This window comes from Schistosoma mansoni (genome assembly GCF_000237925.1).
Source record: "Schistosoma mansoni, WGS project CABG00000000 data, supercontig 0191, strain Puerto Rico, whole genome shotgun sequence".
In the NCBI taxonomy this organism is placed as follows: domain Eukaryota; kingdom Metazoa; phylum Platyhelminthes; class Trematoda; order Strigeidida; family Schistosomatidae; genus Schistosoma; species Schistosoma mansoni.
The window spans coordinates 212,947-233,598 of NW_017386071.1; the positions used below are offsets into that span (position 1 = coordinate 212,947).

Below are 20,652 nucleotides of genomic sequence, written 5' to 3' on the forward strand. Positions count from 1 at the left end.
TTCCAGGTTTTCCATGGTGGTCTAGCTTCAATTGACTCATGATCTTAACTATATAAAATTACTAAAATCTTCACAAAACCCCCTTGTGATTATTTATTATTGTTTGGTTGGAAACTGGTAACTGTTTAATCTTGTGTAAATGATAATTATGATTGAAAGTAAATTTGAAGAGTTGAAAACCGAATATATCTTTTTATTCAATACAGTATTATCAAGATATCTTACAATAAAATGAACTTCTTGCTATTCTTTAGTCTTCATATGTTTCGATAGAACAATGAAAAGATTCCGTTGATCCGAAAAATCTGATATATATTTACGCTATACGTTTCGAATAATTTGGTCACATATATATACTTATCAAAGCATTTTATATGAAAATTAATAAGGGTGTGTTAAATGAAGTTTTAGGTCAAAAAATAACAAAGGAGGGAAAAGATTAATATCGTATAGAAGGAATAGGAAATTGTCACATTACCCCAGATCATAAAATGACTTAAGGATTACCAGGATTAATTTACAAATAGCTAAGGCTTCAATAAACCTGAGACTTCGTTGTTGACAATTTCTATAGAACGGTTCAAAAGCCGTATTGATTTCAATTCTTTGCCACGTTTCAATTCTGTAATTTGCTATTGATGAATATAGTTTTCAACTTCTCACGTTGATCGGAACATTTGATATGAACTGGTTTTGAAGCCATATAGGCATATGTTCCATAACCCTTGATTGCGTTGTTCTAAATGTGAAGCTCAAATACATCACAATTTTCAGATCAACTCTGTCTTCTCATTGTTCTATTAAAGTTTATAAAAAGGACTAATTGCTTAAAATTTTTGTATGTTAAACCAAGACAAACTATTTAACTGAATAACAACGAAGACAGTTCATAGTCACTTAGTGTTAAATATAAATTTTATTGTAGCACTCGTTTCATCTCACAAAAGTGGTATTAAACAATTGTTTCCATTAAAGTGGAACTTTATGAGTTTTAAGAATGCTAGTAGGACTTATTATTCTCAAGAGCATAAATATGAACAACTATCAATACTAACACAACATTTTTAGACACTAGCTACCAAGGGAATTCAGGGTCCACATTTCATCTTATTCGGGGCCCATCGGCTAGATGTACTGATATCCAAGTGTACATTTTCTCACTTAGATCTTAATCCAGTACAAGTAGATTTAACTACCAGAACGTTATTTACGGGACTACCGAGGTACGATGGCCATTAACCTACTCAACAGAGTGGGATATTGTTCACCATTCGTTAAGATTTTTCAGTTCTTAATATTTGGAACTGTTAGCATATGAGCTCTTTAAATGTAGAACTCACTATTACTGGTTGTTACAAATTCACTGTATTGTTAGATAATGGTTAGTTTTAGAATTTAGAAAACATGTTTCATCTTACCGAGACACTGTCTCAGAAATTCCATGTGGTAACTGTGTCTTATCATTCTAGAAGAGTTAATAAACAGAAAACGTAAATGATTCAAAATCCTAATAGATATTAATCATTTTAGCTATGCAAATCAACCACATATGAAATAGTCAGTGTACATTAGATATAATTTATTGAAGTTAAATGAGAGATAAGAATACAGAAGAATAAGTCATCTTGCCGCAAGTGTAAAGTATATTTAACAGTCAGTAGATGTTTATCATATAATGGGAGTATTGGCCTTGTTAAAAATTGATAATCACCAACACTAGTGGATATCATAAGTGATATCAAGTGAATTAATTTGCTGAGACCAAAGTCTTAGTTTAGGGCCTCTGAATATATATGTACACACATATACTTTTAAAATTATCATTATAATTTATATACAATAATAAGTTATACCTTAATCTATCATCACATGTTACCATGTCAACGATTTAAAATCAAAACACAAGGATCAATTTTCACTTAATCTTATCGTTTTCTCCTTCTTAATCCATTTATCTGTAACACAATATTGAAAAGAAAAGGGATATCCGTAGACAATGAAAGTTCGGGAGAAATTGACAAAGTAAATTTTGTATGATTTAACTGTAACAGGTGATCGTGAACTGTTAAACTTCAGTTTAAAGACGACAGAAAACTAGGAAGTAGCGAAGAGTAGAGCCAACTAGACAAACTATCCGAATAAAAGATTGTTTACAGCTGTCAGTAGTAGGCTACAAACTCACATTTTGTAAAGTTTAGCACTCATCAGTAAAGCAGATCTACAATATTGATTGAAATGATGCTGCAAGTTAGATGTGAATCTGTATGATTCAATTTAGATATGTCAACTTAACAGGACATCACCTTAAGGCTTGATTAGATCAGGAGTACCATTTTTCACCATGAAACTGAATGGTGTAGGTTTAAATCTTACAAAGAATATTATTTATCTCAAGACTAATCATTTCTTGCTTTTGCGTGTCAACTAGTACAAAATCGAAAGTGTCCTGACAACTAACATACAACAATTTTCCATCCAAACAGATTGCTTGTGATGTTGAATCATTTAGAAAGAACTCGATCACGACTAAATACTAAAAACGACATTGACTACTAATCAATAATCAGTCAGTACATAACTATCATGTTACTAAAAACTTTGAATTCAGAATTCATGACTTTTCAATAAATAGCTTTAGAAAATTCATGTAAAATCCTGTCATAAATATCTTTAGTTGGGTTGTTTTTTGAAGGTTTCATGCACTTGTCACTAATCGAACAAAATGTATAATGACGTTTTAGCTTACTTTTATTCTATCATTCACTTTCTCATTGGTAACAAAATATTTAAAGCAGGAAAAGTTAAAGAAACTGAGATTTAGTAGAAATTGTCAATTGAGTTATTACTTCCCCCTTTTTGTTCTCTTCCAGATTATCAGTGTTGTTATGTATTTTTTTCTTTCTATGGCCTACCTAATTAAACATTTCATTAATCAGTTGATGAAACTTTGGTATATGGTTAAAAAAGAAAGAATTAGTAATTCTTATTAATAACGTTAAGCTACACTTAACAAACTACTTTTTAACTATAGTTAAGATCATGAGTCAATTGAAGCTAGACCATCATGGAAAACCTGGAAGCACTGGACTGTCGTTTCGTCCTATTGTGGGACTCCTCATCAGTGCGCATCCACTATCCCGCTTTGTGGAATTCGAACTTCCAGAACAATGGAAATTGGTCGCGCAATTTTGTGGATCGGTTGAGGTTAGACATTAACACTGTTGGATGCCGGCTCAGTGGTCTATCGGTTAAGTGCTCTGGCGCGAGACTGGTAGGTCTTGAGTTCGAATTCCGCAAGGCGGGATCGTGGATGCGCACTGATGAGGAGTCCCACAATAGAACGAAACGGTCGTCCAGTGCTTCCAGGTTTTCTATGGTGGTCTAGCTTCAATTGACTCATGATCTTAACTATAAAATTACTAAAATCTCCACAAACCCCCCTTGTGATAATTTTTAACTAGTTATTCATCACATTACTGATTAGGATGTTAAATTCTATAGTTTATTTTATTTTTTTATGAATTGTATATGTATATATAAATAAACTTTCCGGGATATCAGTTTCCCTTTACTGTATTATGCTAGACATTTAGCTCTTTTTCAACTGTATCAGTAGAACATATAGTGCGTATTCGATAACCAAAAGTTTTGATCAGGTTTCTTTTGTACAGCCGAGATATGAAGTTATGGAAATGCGTGTACTGTCCCGTCTAGGTACTTTCCTTGTTTAAATTCCTTTTTATTGATCCATCAGCTCTTTTTGTTAATAATACGTCTAACAAGGTTTTTCTACCTTCAATTTCGTCTTCAAATGTAAATACAATGACCAGATTTACTTTATTAAACTGCCAAAGAACCTCTGGTTATGATGTCCGACATTTAAAGGGGATTTTTAGGTAAACTTATTTAGTGGACCATTTTCTAGCTTAGCTAGAAAAATGTAAACTAGTATGGAACTCAATGTCCAGCCCGTCGCAATTTTGTCCATTTGTCCGTAGATTTCCCCCGTTAAACTTGAAGTTCACATTCATGGCACATTTCCGCAATAACTCTTTTACATTATTTGGAATTGTAGTTTCCATTTCGTTTCCACTCAGTTGTTCACATATATATGCCACTAATTCCTCCAAAAGGCAGAAGAAGTAGCCTTTCGGATTTAAAAACCGGAGCTATGTGTACGAAAGAAATATCTTCAACTACTTCTTTCATCTTGGCCAACCTTAGGATCGACTAATCAATAGTAATCTTAACATTTGACTGGCCAAATTTGAATAAAGTACTTACAATCTTTCACAGTCAAATATAATTTCCTTTAGTATCTTTATTCACCTATCTTTGTATCATTATCATTATTATTGGCTTGATATCACTATTAATCTACCGAACACATGAATAATCTACTTAGTACTCACTTCATTTTATTATTTCCTACCAATTTCATAAAACTTTAAATACTATTTAGTCTTCCACTAAACACTTGATCGAATTATTTCTCTCACCCTATCTGGCACATATTTGTTCTGACCATTATTATCATAATTTCATTTAATATATTAGAGCTTTATGGAACCTTCTTTGACAATATGATGTACCTTGGAAAATTGTCAATACCATACAGAGTTCATATAATGGACTACACTGCAAAGTCGTGCACGGAGGACAGCTAACAGATATGTTCCATGTGAAGGCCGGTCTCAGACAAGGCTGATTACTCTCACCCTTTCTCTTTCTTTTGGTGGTTGACTGGAATATGAAAACCTCCACATTTCACGAGAAGCATGAAATACAATAGACAGATTGCATGCAGCCACAAGACTTCAACTACACAGACGATCGAAATCTTCAACCTCATACATGAAAAAAAATTCAGATAAACACAACTAGTATATCAGCAGCCTCTACAACAGTAAGTCACAACATAAACAGAGGAAAAATCAATATCCTCAAATACAATATGGAGAACATAAACACAATCACACTTGATGGAGAAACTCTAGATGAAGTGGAAACGTTCACGTACCTGGTGAGGATCAATAATGAGGAAGGAGGATCTGATGCATATGTAAGAACATGGGTAGGTAAATCAAGGATAATATTTCTATAATCGAAGAGCATGCGAAACGCAAAACAACTGTCAACTAACATCAAGTCAGAATCTTGATAGTCCTACTGTATGGCGTCAAACCCTGGAGAACTACTACAACCGTCATCAGAAATGTACTGGTATTATAAGCAATTGTCTACTCATGATACTCAATATCTGCCGATCAAATGCCATCAGGAGCAACCGTTTTTTGTCAGAGGACAAACCAGGTTCCATCTGGAGAGGAAATTGGAAAAAACGTTGTAAGTGGATAAACACACACTGAGGAAATCATCAAACTGCATCACGAGAAAAGCGTTAACTTTAAATGATGAACGGAAATGGAAAGGAGGAAGGCCATGGCACACATTGGGTCGTAAATTGAATGCAGACGACAAAATAATGAATAGCCATTGGGAAGAACTGGAAGGAAGAGCCCAGGACATAGTTTGTTAGATAATCCTAGTGGGTTGCCCTCGCTCCTCCACGAGGGGTAACAGGCGTAAATGAAATGAAGTGAAGAATTTAGGGTCACATATTAGTCATTTCAACATTAATAATTTGATTTTGTTGTATTTCACAACCCTAAATACACATACAATGATTTTAAACTGTGTACTTTGCCCTAAACATGGCAACATTTTGGATCATTATTTTGGATATACGATTGTAGAACCTGAAAATAGATATCACTGAACTGAAGGAAATAATTGTAATCACTAACTTTAAAACCATTAACATCGTTTAAGTTGAACTACTATCAATAATTAAAGCTGAAAGGTGAAATAGTTGTTCAGTCATGACAATATACTAATTTATTGATAACAGAAACTACTCTACATTGTTATTGTATGTAACAGAACAAAACTCAGTAGATAAATAAATTAATATATTTGTAATATCCCAATGAGTAAAAAAATTGGATTTTCTGTTGTTTCGTGACGCGGTGTGAGCCACTTCTTCAGAGAATAAACAACCAAGACTCAGTAGAATACACAACTAATGTCTGTTGTATACTATAATTTAACTTTTCATTAAATTCACTTCATTAATCGAATTATTTAACGTTAAGAGTAAGAATACTGTATTGTACTGTTTAAAAAATACAATGTATATCGTAAAGATTTCAAATATAAAAGTTAAATATTTTCTGAAGTTAAACTATTTAACAAAAAGATTCATCGAAGCTAATGAACTTGCTTTTTGATGTATTCCTAGTAACTTTTTTGTTTAAATTATAGACTCTAGTTAATAGACATGTAACTGTTCACGTAGACATGTTAGTCGATTCAAATCTGATAGGCTTTATGACTTGAAGGAAAATTTCATGGAATAAGATTTCAGTAACTGGTACAGCCGAAGAAAACTAATGTAGCAGCAGCCTCTGCATCAATAGGCCTCAACATACACAAAGAAAAAAGCAAGATTCTCAAATACAACACGGAGAACATCGACCTAGTCACACTTGATGGAGAAACTCTGGAGGATGTGGAAACATTCACGTACCTGGGAAGCATCATTGATAAACAAGGAGGATCGGATGCAGATGTAAGGGCGAGGATTGACAAAGCAAGGACAGCATTTCTACAATTGAAGAACATGGAACTCAAAACAACTGTCAACTAACTTCAAAGTGAGAATCTTCAATACGAACTTCAAGACAGTTCTACTGTACGGAGCTGAAACCTGGAGAACTACTACGTTCATCGTCAAGAAGATACAAGTATTTATAAACAGTTGTTTACGCAAAATACTCAACATTCATTGGCCAGATACTATCAGCAGCAGCGTTTTATGGGAGAAGACAAATCAGCTTTCAGCTGAACAGGAAATTAGGAAAAGACGTTGGGAGTGGATAGGACATACATTAAGGAAATCACCAAACTGCATCACGAGGCAATCCCTAACTTGGAATCCTGAAGGGAAGCAGAAAAACGGAAGGCCAAAGTACACATTACGCTGGGAAATAGAAGCAGTTACGAAAAGAATGAATGTCAACTGGAAAGAACAGGAAAGGATTGCTCAGGACAGCGTTGGATGGAGAATATTGGTGTGCGGCCTATGCTCCTCCACGAGGGGTAACAGGCGTAAGTAATCATTTATGATTTGAAGGAAAGTTTCACGGAATAAAACTTCAATAGTATGTGTAAAATATTCTATTTAATTTTAACAATTTTTTAAATTTTTCTATTTCTTATTCAAATTTAGACATTTTTCTATGATTTAAATGCATCTGAAGCTGGTAGTCGTACACTTGAAATAACTGTATGGGATTTTGATCGTGGTCCAAGTAATGATTTTATTGGTGGTTTAACATTAGGTGCTGGTGCTAAAGCTGAAAGACGTGAATTATGGTTAGCTGTATTTAGACCACCATATCGTCGTATTGAAGCATGGTTTCAATTATCTAATAGAACTGAAAATGGTATACAATTTACAACACCAGGTGTTTGTGATTAAATTTTATTAATTGAAAAAGAATAGTATTAATTATTTTATTGATTTCATAAAAAATTTGTTTGTTTTTGTTTTGTTTCTTCTTTGAAAAGAAAGAAAATCTTTTCAATTTGCCTCTTCTTTCCTTTATTGTTGTTCATCTTCAGCTTCAATATGTGTAAATGATATGCCATTTTAAGTAAACAACTAATCATTAACAATGAACAATTAACACACTGAATCTTTCAATCATTTCTTGTTTATCTTTTGAAGTGTTTTTTTTATTTCCTTTTCATTGATAAATATGTGTATGTATGTGTACATTTTCAAATATATTTCCTTTATGTTTACATGTATGTGTGTGTGTGTGTATGTGATCAGTGATCCCGAATTCAATCGTTCAATATCATATATATATATATATATATTCAATGTTTACAATATATATTGTACACTTGATCACAACCTATTCATTCTTTTATACTTCTCTCGTTTTTGTTGTTGTTACTATTTGCTTCTTTAATTTTGTTTAAATGAATCAACAAATAATTTTATTTTTCACCTTGAAAAATCTTCAATGTTTATTATTTAAACAAGATCACAAATATCATATTGACCAATGTTTTTTTTGTTTTATTTTTTAAAAAATAATATTTGTTCATTTCTTAGAAAAAGGGGGGGGAGAAATATCTTAACAACAACAATTAAGATGAACAAATTGTTTCATTTAAATAATTAATACCTTTCCATCCTGTTAATTTTTTTTCTTTTAAAATAAAAAAAAAATCATTTTTTGGTTTATTTATTTATTATTTTCAGATTTATTTTCCTCTTTCTATTGGTGTATTATTTTTTCTCTTATATAATAATAAAAGAAAAAAAAGATTTTTCTTTGAATTGTTTACATTGAAAGTCTGTAAAGTGAGGGCTCATATTAAGAGCCTTGATCCTGTGTATGTTTCTATGCGTGTGTGTGTGCGTATATGTGTGCATGTATGTATGTTTGTATGTATGTGCATATTATTCTTATGTAAGTGTATACTTTCAATCTTGATTTTATCTATTTCATTATCACAATGAATATATATATATATACTGTGAAAAATAATGTTATTGTTATTTTAAACATTGATTATCATGTTTAAGTTTATGTAATATTGAACAAATGAACAGATTTAATAAAACAATAACATTGATCAGATGTTTAAAATGAACTTTTCTGATTTGTTTTGTTTTGTTTTTCTATTCTAAGATGGAAATTAGTTGAATAGAATAAGGTACTTACTTACTCACATAGGCTAGTCACCCCTCGTTGAGGAGTATAGGTCACCCACCAGAATAGAATACGGTAGATTAAAGTATTTAAAACTTAAGAATTAGATTTCATGTTCAGTATTAATGTTTTGTGAGTTTTTAGAAGAGGTTTTTTGTGGAGATTTTAGTAATTTTATAGTTGAAGTCATGAGTCAATTGAAGCTAGACCACCGTGGAAAACTTGAAAGCACTGGAAGGCCGTTATGTCCTATTGTGGGACTCCTCAGTAGCATGAGTGTAATATAGTGATTATGTCACTTTGATTTCATTGACAAAATGTTTCAAAACAAAGTTTTCAACTTAAAATAAAAGCTGTTACAGTTTGCTGGACTTATGAGATACTTCGGAAAAATATAGTCATCAATTATTGACAAAGGTGTATTTTGTCAGTTTAATATATTTCATAAAACAAATCAAGTCTCAAATAGTTGTTACATGATTAAAATGCTAATTTTTATTAGTCTAATCATAACTTAACCCTGTACTAAATAATGGCTAGTAACAATTAAAAAATAATGATAGAATATGTAAACTACTGGAAACGATACCCGTTTAGAGACGATACAATACAAAAGCAATAAAATTCGAAAATATTGCACGTTTAGTGATCAAGCATGAAGACATTTTAAGCAATCCAACATATTAGAATAGATGCTTGGTAGATGTAACGGATAACAATCATTATTGATCATGAATTATCTGAAGTGAAAAACAATCAACAAAAAAGAAAAGGATACTGGGTTTGGTTTATTGATGAGTCTTGAATTTGCACCTCTTAGGAATTTTGATTTACAATGTAACAAATATTTCCCCCTCTCTGTTCTATTCAAACCCCAAAATGCCCTGGTACGACCGAGAGTGGGGAGAGTTCGCTCTCCCTCTCGAAATTCTCTCACATGGCCACGCATATATAGTCTCTGTCAGGGAAGTCCTACTCACTGCCTTCTCGTGGCATTACTGTTGTTTACGAAATCGAGAGGACGAAAAACGAATGCCGGGCGCTTTAACCGAGTGGGTGGATACGGAAAGTCCACCCAGGGGAGTTGGTAAACCCTGATTCCAAACCAATGGTGCACATGGGCTCCAGTATCCTGAGGGAACAAATGGCGAATGAATTAATCATTGGTCACCGTCTACCAAGGGACTGCATCTCCTCACGATGCTCCACTGCCTTGTGGATTAGATCTTTAGGTCAAAGGCTTCGGGTGTGGCTCCCTAAGAAAACCACCTGTTTCGGTTTGGACACCTGGGCAGTATCACAGCCCTCGCACAATTAATTTAGGGCCTAAATCCAAGACTTGCTATTTTTAATTATAGTTTCGCAAGAATGATTATCTGTCTATTTTGGATGCCAATCAATTTTATCCTTTCAATCAGAGTTCTAATACTAACTTTATAAAAAGAATGAATCTTTATGAGTTTTCTTAAAGACTTTGATACAGTGGTTAGTCATAGAATCCAAGATTCATTCTTTGTCATATTTGACACTCATAAATTTTATATTCAGAGTTGATAAACCATGTATTCATTTCTTTAAATGTTCAGAATACAGTACAAATGGGAATCCTTGTTCATAGTGCTAGATACTGACAAATAATATACCCAAGTTCTAAATGTGACTAGCATAAAAGTATATGTTCAAGAAGCAAGTATGGTAATAGAAACTGACCACTTCATTACTGAATGTCAACAAAATGATTGATATAAACTTTTACAACTAATGTTTATTATGCAGAAACATAAGAACAAAAATCAAACCAATGTGAGATACAACCGAAACAAAGAAATAAACAATAACAGATTTAGGGTCAATAAGAAGCATTCAACATCGAGGTGCACAGGACAAGCTGTGAATCACATGTGGAGAAATTCAAACACTTCACTTCTACCTGAAGTTTGTGCTGATGATGTCGTTCAGAAGGACGATGAAAGCTCCACGACCAAACCATCCAGATCAGAGAACAAAACTTCATCAAAATCTGAAACTAAGACGTAACATCTATCTAGTAGCCTTGAGTTTTCACAAGCTACCCAGTTGATGTCGATCCGTAATAAAAAAAATATTTGACGATTATGGATTAGGATAAATAAATTATACAGGATGCTGCTTACTGTTTTCCTTATATATCAGTTATACAATGAGTAAATATCTTTAATGTTATGTAGTATTACTAAGAAACGACTGTGTTCCTACCTACCCAATGTTTGTTTAAGATTTATTACCAGAGAAATATTCATATTTCATTGCGTTTTCAATTGACTGTTTATAAAACTAATCATAGTGTTAATTAGATCATGTACATTGGCATGAATAACAGATTCTTGTACTCAGTTTCGAGTAACACTTTTAATGTAACGTCTAATTATGTTGTTATGCTGATTTAATTAAAGTAATTGTAGTAGTCCGTGAATTTGTGACCAAACGATTGAAACTTTAACATTCTTACTATGATACCAATATTTCTGAATACAATCCAAATTAAACTGTATATGAGTGGTTTTAAATTGGATATGAATGTTAAGTCAGTCAGGAATGACTGGTAGCTGTATGTTTCAAACCAATAATCATTCAGTATATGTAATCCTTGAATCATTCAATCGTGAAGGAACTGGTTTATTTGCTGAATAAATGATTATCATTATTATTGCCAATATTGTTGTTATTAATTTCAGTAATATGAAAGCAAACAATACAAAATGATTAATCTCTTTTCATATATCTCTATTTATATGTTTGTTCTGACTAAACAAATACAATATTTACTTATTAAGATAAAGAGTCTGTATTGATTATTCATGTTGAACCTAATTTTCATTATGAACTAACATTGACTAGAGAAACATTCAAAACCAGGAAGAACTGAATAGCTAATTCATTTGTGCTTGAAACTCCCACGCACTGTACTCGCATGATTCTATACGGGATAAAACTAAAGATCATCAAGTCTCCTTAAATAGTGTGTTATTTTTAAATGGTTGTCAGTGTTCTAACGTCAAATCCTGAGTATTTAACAGAAGAAATCTCCATTCATATCTAAATAAAGCTTTAATGACATAAAATCAATGATACATTTCATTAATTCTCCTATCTTAATAATTAAGCTGGCTAACTGCTGATCAGATTTGAAAATTCCCTTAAATCCACAGGGTTGAACATGACCAGTGGAATTCGACTAGAATAAGGGTGAAGTAGGTGTGATTGGACGGTGATCTAACAAAATCACTAAATGACTAACTACTGGATTTCAACTTTAAGACTAAAGAGCATACGTTCTTCACGGTATTTTGAAGAACCTCGATTCAATTCTATATAAAATAAATGGCTGGATACTACTGAGTAGTCTTGAACTATGGAAAAATAGCTAGTCAAATAGCTTTGTTTTCGAGTGGATATTCGACTAATATCATTCTACACTGTAAGACATACTTTAAGCTGAATAGTTTTATCAGAAGTATTGTCTTGATGTAATTTAATAAAGAATACAAATTTGAGTTACTATTGGTTGAAGCAATAATTTATTTGTTCTTTAAATCTTTATCAATGTAATCCTACTGCGATCTTTTGTTTTGTTCATCTTATGTGAAGAATCGATTAGTTTGTTCTATTAGCAAAAATAACTATAAACAAGAAAATCAGCGATAACGAATAAGCTATAAACTGTTCTTTAGTCCGAGTCAAGGACCCACTAAATAACAGTCACGTTCAGCTTTATACAAAGTTGACTCGCTCTCTCTGAAAATATCATCAGTCAATAATAGAGTTTTTATGATGCAGTAAAAATGTACAATACTTCTATTTCTCAGTTTTCACACACACATTTCCATCAGCCTGAATTCAAATGAACGGATCAAATGAAAGCTAATTATTTATTGTCTTTATGATGGAAAACAATATTAATTTTTATGCACTTTTCCCTGTCTCAGTGAATGAACGTCGAAAATTCAATTTACTCTACATTCACGCAAACAAATATATTACTCAGTAAAAATGGGGAATATAATGAAAGCCAGTTGAATAAATTTTGTACACCGCAGGAGCTCTCTTTGGTAATCATGAATAATTTATATACATTAAGCTTCGATATTATTTGCTTCACAGTCGATTAAGACTATGATATAATTATTCAAATGATCAAAAATATGTCTTTTTTTAATTTGATTCGAAACTTGCCAAAAGATATCTATTTGTAGACCAATTTAATAGCTCTCCTAAGGTTACTACCGGTTTCAAACCCGGGTAAAGGAGGAGGATTGTGTACGGAGTCAGCAAACCCATTCTGTAGACAACAACATCGCTAAAAAAATACGCTAACCGGAAAGAATTATTTAGGGTGTTTAAACTCTGCCCTGGGACATGAAGGATCTTCTTTTAGAAGAATTATGATGCTTCATGGTGAGAGCCGAAATTCTTCGGAAGTCACAGGGCTGATGCTCCTTCTAACAACCAGAGCAAAAATTAATATAGGAACGTGGAACTTTCAGACAATGTGGAAGACTGAGGGGGCAGTCAAATAGTTTCAGAAATAAAGAGATACAATTTAGCGGTGATCGGGATAAGTGAGACCCATTAGACCCAAGCTAGATAGAAAGGACTAGGTTTGGGAGCGATGCTGTTGTACTCTGGTCAAGAGTTAAAAAATGCTCTGGACACTCGAGGAGTTGCTCTGATGATGTCCAAAAAAGCACATAATGCACTTACAGGATGGGAATCTCATGAACCCATGATCATCAAGGCATCTTTCAAAACAAAGGAAGGAATCACAGTGAATGCCATCCAATGCTATGCACCAACCAATGATAGCAATGACGACAACACGGATCATTTTTACGGGAGGCTTCAGTCGATCATAGAGAAGTACCCAGCAAAGGACCTGACCATCTTAATGGAAGACCTAAACGTCGAAATTCTGACGGGCAACACTGGATATGGAGATATCATGAGACCACATAGACTGGCTGGGAGAAACGAACAAGAGTGGTGAAAGATTTGCAAAATTATGTTCATTTAATAAAATGGTTATAGATGGCACAATATTTTCCCACAAACGCATACACAAAGCTACACGAGCATTACCGGATCACACTACACGGAGCCAGTTCGATCATATTTGCATAAGAAAAAAATTCGGAAGGTCAATAGAAGACGCGATAACCAGAGGAGGAGCTGACATAGCTCCAGATCACCACCGTGTAGTTGTCAAGATGAAAGTGAAGCTAAAGAAATACTGGACAACTGTAGAAATAGCGTTACTGTCTTTCTTCAAAATATTGACAAACTCAATCAATTCAAGATAACTCTCAACAACAACTTCCAAGCCTTACAGGATCTACCTAAAGAAGAAGAATCTACGCCGGAGGAAAACTGGAAAGGGATCAAAGAAGTGCTAACTTCAACGTGTCAGGTGGTGCTAGGTCGCAACAAGCACTATCATAAGAAATGAACTCTATCGAAACCCTGCACAATATTGAAGAAAGGGAGAACAAGAAGACAGCAATTAAAAACAGTGGAACAAGAATAGAGAAAGTCGAGGCACAAGTTGCATACATTGAAGCCAACAAACAAGTGAAAAGGAGCATTAGAACTGATAAGCAGAAATACGTGGAAGACCTAGCAACGACAGATAAAAAGGCTGCAAGAGAAGGAAATATGAAACAACTATATGATACAACGAAGAAACTAGCAGGCAAATATAGTAAACCAGAGAAACCAGTCAATTACAAGGAAGGGAAGACGATCATTGAAATTCAAGGATAGAGAAACAGATGGGTGGGACACTTTGAGGGACTATTAAACAGACCAGCTCCACTGAATCCACTGGACATCAAGGCATCACCTACAAACCCTTCATTTTATGGCCAATGGTCGAAGAAATCAGGATGGTTATCAGACAAGTCAAGGGTGGAAAAGCAGAGGCTTGCTCATACTTTTTCTCTTTCTCCTCGTGGCTGGCTGGAATATGAAAACTTCCACATTTCACGAGAAGCATGAAATACAATAGACAGATTGCATGCAGCCACAAGACTTCAACTACACAGACGATCGAAATCTTCAACCTCATACACGAAAAAAAATTCAGATAAACGCAACTAGTATATCAGCAGCCTCTACAGCAGTAGGCCACAACATAAACAGAGGAAAAATCAATATCCTCAAATACAACATGGAGAACATCAACACAGTCACACTTGATGGAGAAACTCTAGATGAAGTGGAAACGTTCACGTACCTGGTGAGGATCAATAATGAGGAAGGAGGATCTGATGCATATGTAAGAACATGGGTAGGTAAATCAAGGATAATATTTCTATAATCGAAGAGCATGCGAAACGCAAAACAACTGTCAACTAACATCAAGTCAGAATCTTGATAGTCCTACTGTATGGCGTCAAACCCTGGAGAACTACTACAACCGTCATCAGAAATGTGCTGGTGTTATAAGCAGTTGTCTACTCATGATACTCAATATCTGCCGATCAAATGCCATCAGGAGCAACCGTTTTTTGTCAGAGGACAAACCAGGTTCCATCTGGAGAGGAAATTGGAAAAGACGTTGTAAGTGTATAAACACGCATTGAGGAAATCATTAAGCCTTATCAAGAGACGAGCCCTAACCTGGAAACCTGAAGGGAAGGACAAGAGGCAGACCAAAGAACACATTGGGTCGTAAATTGGAAGCAGACGTCAAAATAATGGACAGCGATCGGAAAGGACCTGAAATGAGAGCCCGGGACAGAGTTGGCTAGAAAATCCTGGGTGGTTGCCCTTGCTTGTCCACGAGCAGTAACTGGCTTAAGTAAGTCATTTGTTATTTCAGTCGTTTACAGTTGACAATAAATATTATCTAATCTTAATTTCAATCAACAAATTGTTAACCCTAAATGGGGTTAGTTGCTAGACTTGTGTAAGTGCTGATTCTGAAAACTAAGATATTAGCCATAGAAGGTCGTTATCCTGATTCATTTTATTCGAGGGATTTTTGGAGACTGTATCAATGAAGATAGCACAGTAGAATTATATTGGCCTTTGTTTTAGTCCTATCCAGCTTCCCATAGTTGATGCTTCTAGATTGGCTTTCATTTGCACTTTATTGTTGACTCTGGTTAATGCTCCGAGATCCAATAGGACATAATAAGAAAACAATATAGGGTTGTATGGGAATAGTTTGATTTATATCAATTACTCTCTTATATTTTCATACACTATAATCAGTATTTGATAGTACTTGTGCTATTTAAGCTTTTTAACGAATCCCTGACAGTGGTTAATATTTTTATTGAAATAAAGCCTATCATCGGTCAAATCTCCATTATATAACGACATCTAGTTAGGTTGACGCAGTATCTTCACTCCAAGTACCGAGGAATTTTTTCATTATGAAGTCGAATAGTGAGGTTTAATTTGTGTATAGTTCTTATTAACATTCTTATCTTCCATAATTTCAGTTAATTTGTGTTGTTCTTAGTGCTGACAGTAAAAGATTATTCATACTGTCGAGTTAACCTGCTTGTAAAATAAAACCTATATATGATGGGTGTCATAAAAAAACAGTACACCAGAGAAGACGTTAAGCCCAATGCTTTACACAAAAAGTGAGCTTGATATTCACTTAGTTAATTTTCACTTTCAAAATAAAATTCAGTCTCGTTTGTAAAACATGATTTAACTGAAGCTTAACGTGTTACAAACTTCGCCCCAGAGTAATAAATGAGATAGATTCACTACTGCTGATGCAATTTTTATGAAAGTACTGTGACTTGGAATAAATGTATGAAATCCTGAGTTGCGCATTTACTTTCTTTTGGTACCCACGGTAGGTAGAAAGGTTTGAAAGATCACCATCTGGCATCCATAAATTCCCGAGTTTGACTCATCCACTGCAGGAGCATTCTCGGCAGAGAAAGAAAAGATCCATATGATGACTCAGGACCTGTAAATAAAATTCCTGGAGAAGCCCGACGGTATCGGTCCCCAGAAGAATGAGATGATGCACTTTTTATATAGATGGCATATTTGTTCGGCTTGACGTTGAATATTTCGCGATATATTGAAAAATTTAATGAGTAATTAAGTCACAAGTTACAATACAGCATAACATGAATCATTTGATACATATCCATTTATATATATACATATATATATATATATATATTACTTACTTACTTACGCCTGTTACCCCTCGTCGAGGAGCATAGGCCGCTCACCAGCATTCTCCACCCAACTCTGTCCTGAGCCTTCCTTTCCAGTTCTTTCCAGTTAACATTCATCCTTTTCATATCTGCTTCTATTTCCCGGCGTAGTGTGTTCTTTGGCCTTTCTTTTTTTCTGCTTCCCTTCAGGATTCCAAGTTAGGGATTGAGTCGTGATACACATTGGTGATTTCCTCAATGTATGTCCTATCCACTCCCAACGTCTTTTCCTAATTTCCTGTTCAGCTGGAAGCTGATTTGTCCTCTCCCATAAAACGCTGTTGCTGATAGTATCTGGCCAATGGATGTTGAGTATTTTGCGTAGACAACTGTTTATAAATACTTGTACCTTCCTGATGATGGTCGTAGTAGTTCTCCAGGTTTCAGCTCCGTACAGTAGGACTGTCTTGAATTTATATATTTACATATATATATATATATATATATATATATTCGCTTAACACCTACATGCAAGAGCTACTCAAAATTGGATTCTCACTGATTGTGTATATTCCGCTGTTAAAAAAAGTAAACCCGGGTCGTTGCAAAAGATCACTTACGTGGACGTGGTCAGTTCCGGTTAATCCAGAATGGCCGCTACTTTGTTTAGGGGAGGGCAAACGCCTTGAACTCCAATAGTGTGCTCAAGAAAGTCCGAAAAATCGGTCTCAATCTGATATTTCTGGATGTTTACAGTAATACCATAATTTTGGAGTCATTCAAATACAAAATCCAAATGCTAGAAAGGGGACTCTCTGTCCAAAGTTGCGATTAAAAGTCATCAACATACGCGTGCGGGAAAGTGAAACTCCCAAATACGTCATCGATGAATCACCGGAATGTTTGTGTAACATTTTTTAAACCGTAGTTCGTAGAGTACGAAGGGGTTGATGATAGCCATCTTAAGAATATCTTCTGAAGCCATAGGAATTGAATTATACGTTTTACCCAGACTGATTTTTGGAAATACAGTATCATCTTCCAAGATAGCTGTCAAGTCTGAGATGCATGGCAAGGGGTAACGGTCAGGGTGGTTTTCGTATTAGGTCTCCGATAACCAACATTTGGACGCTAACCATTTATATTTTTTACAAGGACCATGTGAGAAGGAGTTGTACATGGGCTATCCAGTGTCTTGATTATGCCCAAGCCTATCATGTTCTTGAATCAGTCTCCGGACAATCTAAGCTCCTCAGGAGTCAGTTGACGCGCTTTCGAAATTACGGGTGGTCCTGTAATCGTGAGGTAGTGCAACATTGCCGTCTAGGCACGGTAGTTTCGCTTGCGTTTTGTAAGGTTCAGGACACTTGGTAAATATCCATCGGAAGTATGGGTCGATTCTATGCCAAGTCGTGACTAGGCATAACCTATAACCATAAAATAGAGTTCCACAAATAGATTATTTGGTATTTCTGTATATAAGACTCTGTTTGCTCTTGTCGACGAGTAGGTTGTGACATTGTGGCAGGTCTGTACCAACAACTAAGATTTCTTTAATCTCATGCTGTAGGAAGCATGTCTCTCACTGTATATGGCGGTTGGTTTTCTGCTCGTTGAAGACCGGTCTCAGTAAAACATCATTAGTATTCATGGGAATGACGCCAACTTCTGTACCAGTGTCGATGAGATGTCGAACTTTCGTAGTCACACCAGTGACATGTAATAGACTGCTATGTCCACTGGCTACGAACGTCGTTGGTGAGTGCAGGCGGAGATGTTGACGACTTTTTTTAGTGAAGAGAGGTTTGAGGCCGGAGATTTCTAAAGAGTGCAGGGTGTTCCCAAATAATTCCTTGATAAAGCCGTAGACGATCTAGCTGCACCAACAAGTTCGATTGTTGAGATAATCAAAATTCCCAGCATCAAGGTTTATTCTGACGAACAAAAGACTTAAACTACTCAAAACGACATTGTAGATCTTCATAATAATCTTACTCCTCATCTTCATATTCATCATAACCATAGACGCTCTAAAACTGCCCGAAAAAGCTCTGTTTTCAGACCACGAGAGAAAGATAACTCTAATTGGTATTAGTAGAACAACAACTACGGTAATTTTTCTAGGAATTGAGGGAAATCCTGCTTTTTTATCAGGCTCAAACCTCTCTTTACGGTAGAATTTCCAGAAACTTTCCTAGCGACACGTGTCAACGGCCACCGTGGTCGGTGGACAAATCTATTTGTTACGCACCACTGATATGACGACGAAAGTCCGTTAAGTCCATCGACCACGGCTACCGTTGACGCGTGCCTAAAAATAGGTACTTCTGTAAGTCTTCAACATTGATGCTGACATCATTAGTTTTATTGAACGCATTCTAGTTGAAGGCTCTCGGTCACGCATCCTCGCCAGATCACATGTGTGTACATCGTATTATGCATCCCATGCAACTACTGATCAGCTTAGACTAAATGCTTCTCAACAAATTTATAATCTTTTCAAATATATTTTCAAACTGATTTATTTGTGACTTCTGAGTTGAATGGGTTGGTATCATCCTGTCATACGGATGTTATGGATATAGGTGTTGTCAAACCCTGAATATCTGTGACATCTTTAGAAGCATGACATACCTTATAGTGATCTGGTACGGATGTGTGACCGAGCTCCTTCAGCTGGGGGTTTGATCAGAGAAATTGTTGAGGTCAGCATCAATACCAAATACTTTCAGGACTATTTATTTTAGGAAATTTTTTCACCGCAACACATGCCTTTGTGTCAAAAGAACAAGTATAAAACTTATCCAGATTCCACCGGGCGGATGTTCCCCAGGCGTATTAGAATTTCTAGACAACCGCATGTTGAACGGCTATTACAGCTTATAAACAAATAGCTTCACCAGATTACGCATCATTCTATCAATTCAAGCTTTTCAATAACTGGTTTGAGGTAAATTTAAACCAAACTGAATCCAGCCAGCAACAAAAAAGCCAAATCGTGCACTACAAAACATAGGAAGAGGCAGATCGCAGGACCGGTTAACACTCTAGTCTGCTCGTACGGGTTTCGTGTCACTGTTCCAATCGACTATTCGCTGCTCCCTGATTGGCGGTCTTATCGCGTCATACATCAACCAGGCGTCCACTCGGCTACAAGCATAACAATAAGAGACCCCTATTTGGGTGGATATTATCCACTCGTTGAAATTTTATCTGATTACTAGGTAATTAATTAGTTGTTACTTACGCCTGTTACCCTCAATGGAATATAGGCCGCCGACCATCATTATCCAACCCACTCTGTCCCGGGCCTTCCTTTCTAGTTCTGTCTAATTGTTGTTGGTTTGGATTATTTTCTTCTGGTTAGCGTTTTTTTAGCGAGTTAGTTTTCTACGGGGTGGGGTCGCTAACCCCATGCTAATTCTCCTCCTTTATCCAGGCTTGAGACTGGCAGTAGCCCCAGAGGGGCTCTAGGCGGAGTTTAATTTGTCACACGAATTAAATAACTATGTCACGTCATCATATACTTCCAAGATTAATGGCAGTTAGGCTACAGATTACTAGGATAGAGGTTATAAATAATTGTTTTATCAATACGTTTTTGATATTTTTTGTGAACGGTATATGTATGTGTTTAGTGTGTAAAGAGTCTATTTTTGAAAGTTTTGTGAATTTAAGCCCCATTTTTGATC

At 35.1% G+C, this 20,652-nt stretch overlaps 1 protein-coding gene across 1 annotated transcript in view; it reads left to right on the top strand.

The window, feature by feature from the left end:
- Positions 1 to 20,652, top strand: part of Smp_145120 (rabphilin-3a, putative) — a gene marked incomplete at both ends in the record, with an annotated part of 83,577 nt that overhangs the window by 45,595 nt on the left and 17,330 nt on the right. The window contains one exon of the mRNA XM_018794098.1: positions 7,292 to 7,531. Coding sequence (XP_018647079.1) covers positions 7,292 to 7,531 — 240 coding nt within the window. The remainder of the gene's footprint in view (positions 1 to 7,291; positions 7,532 to 20,652) is intronic.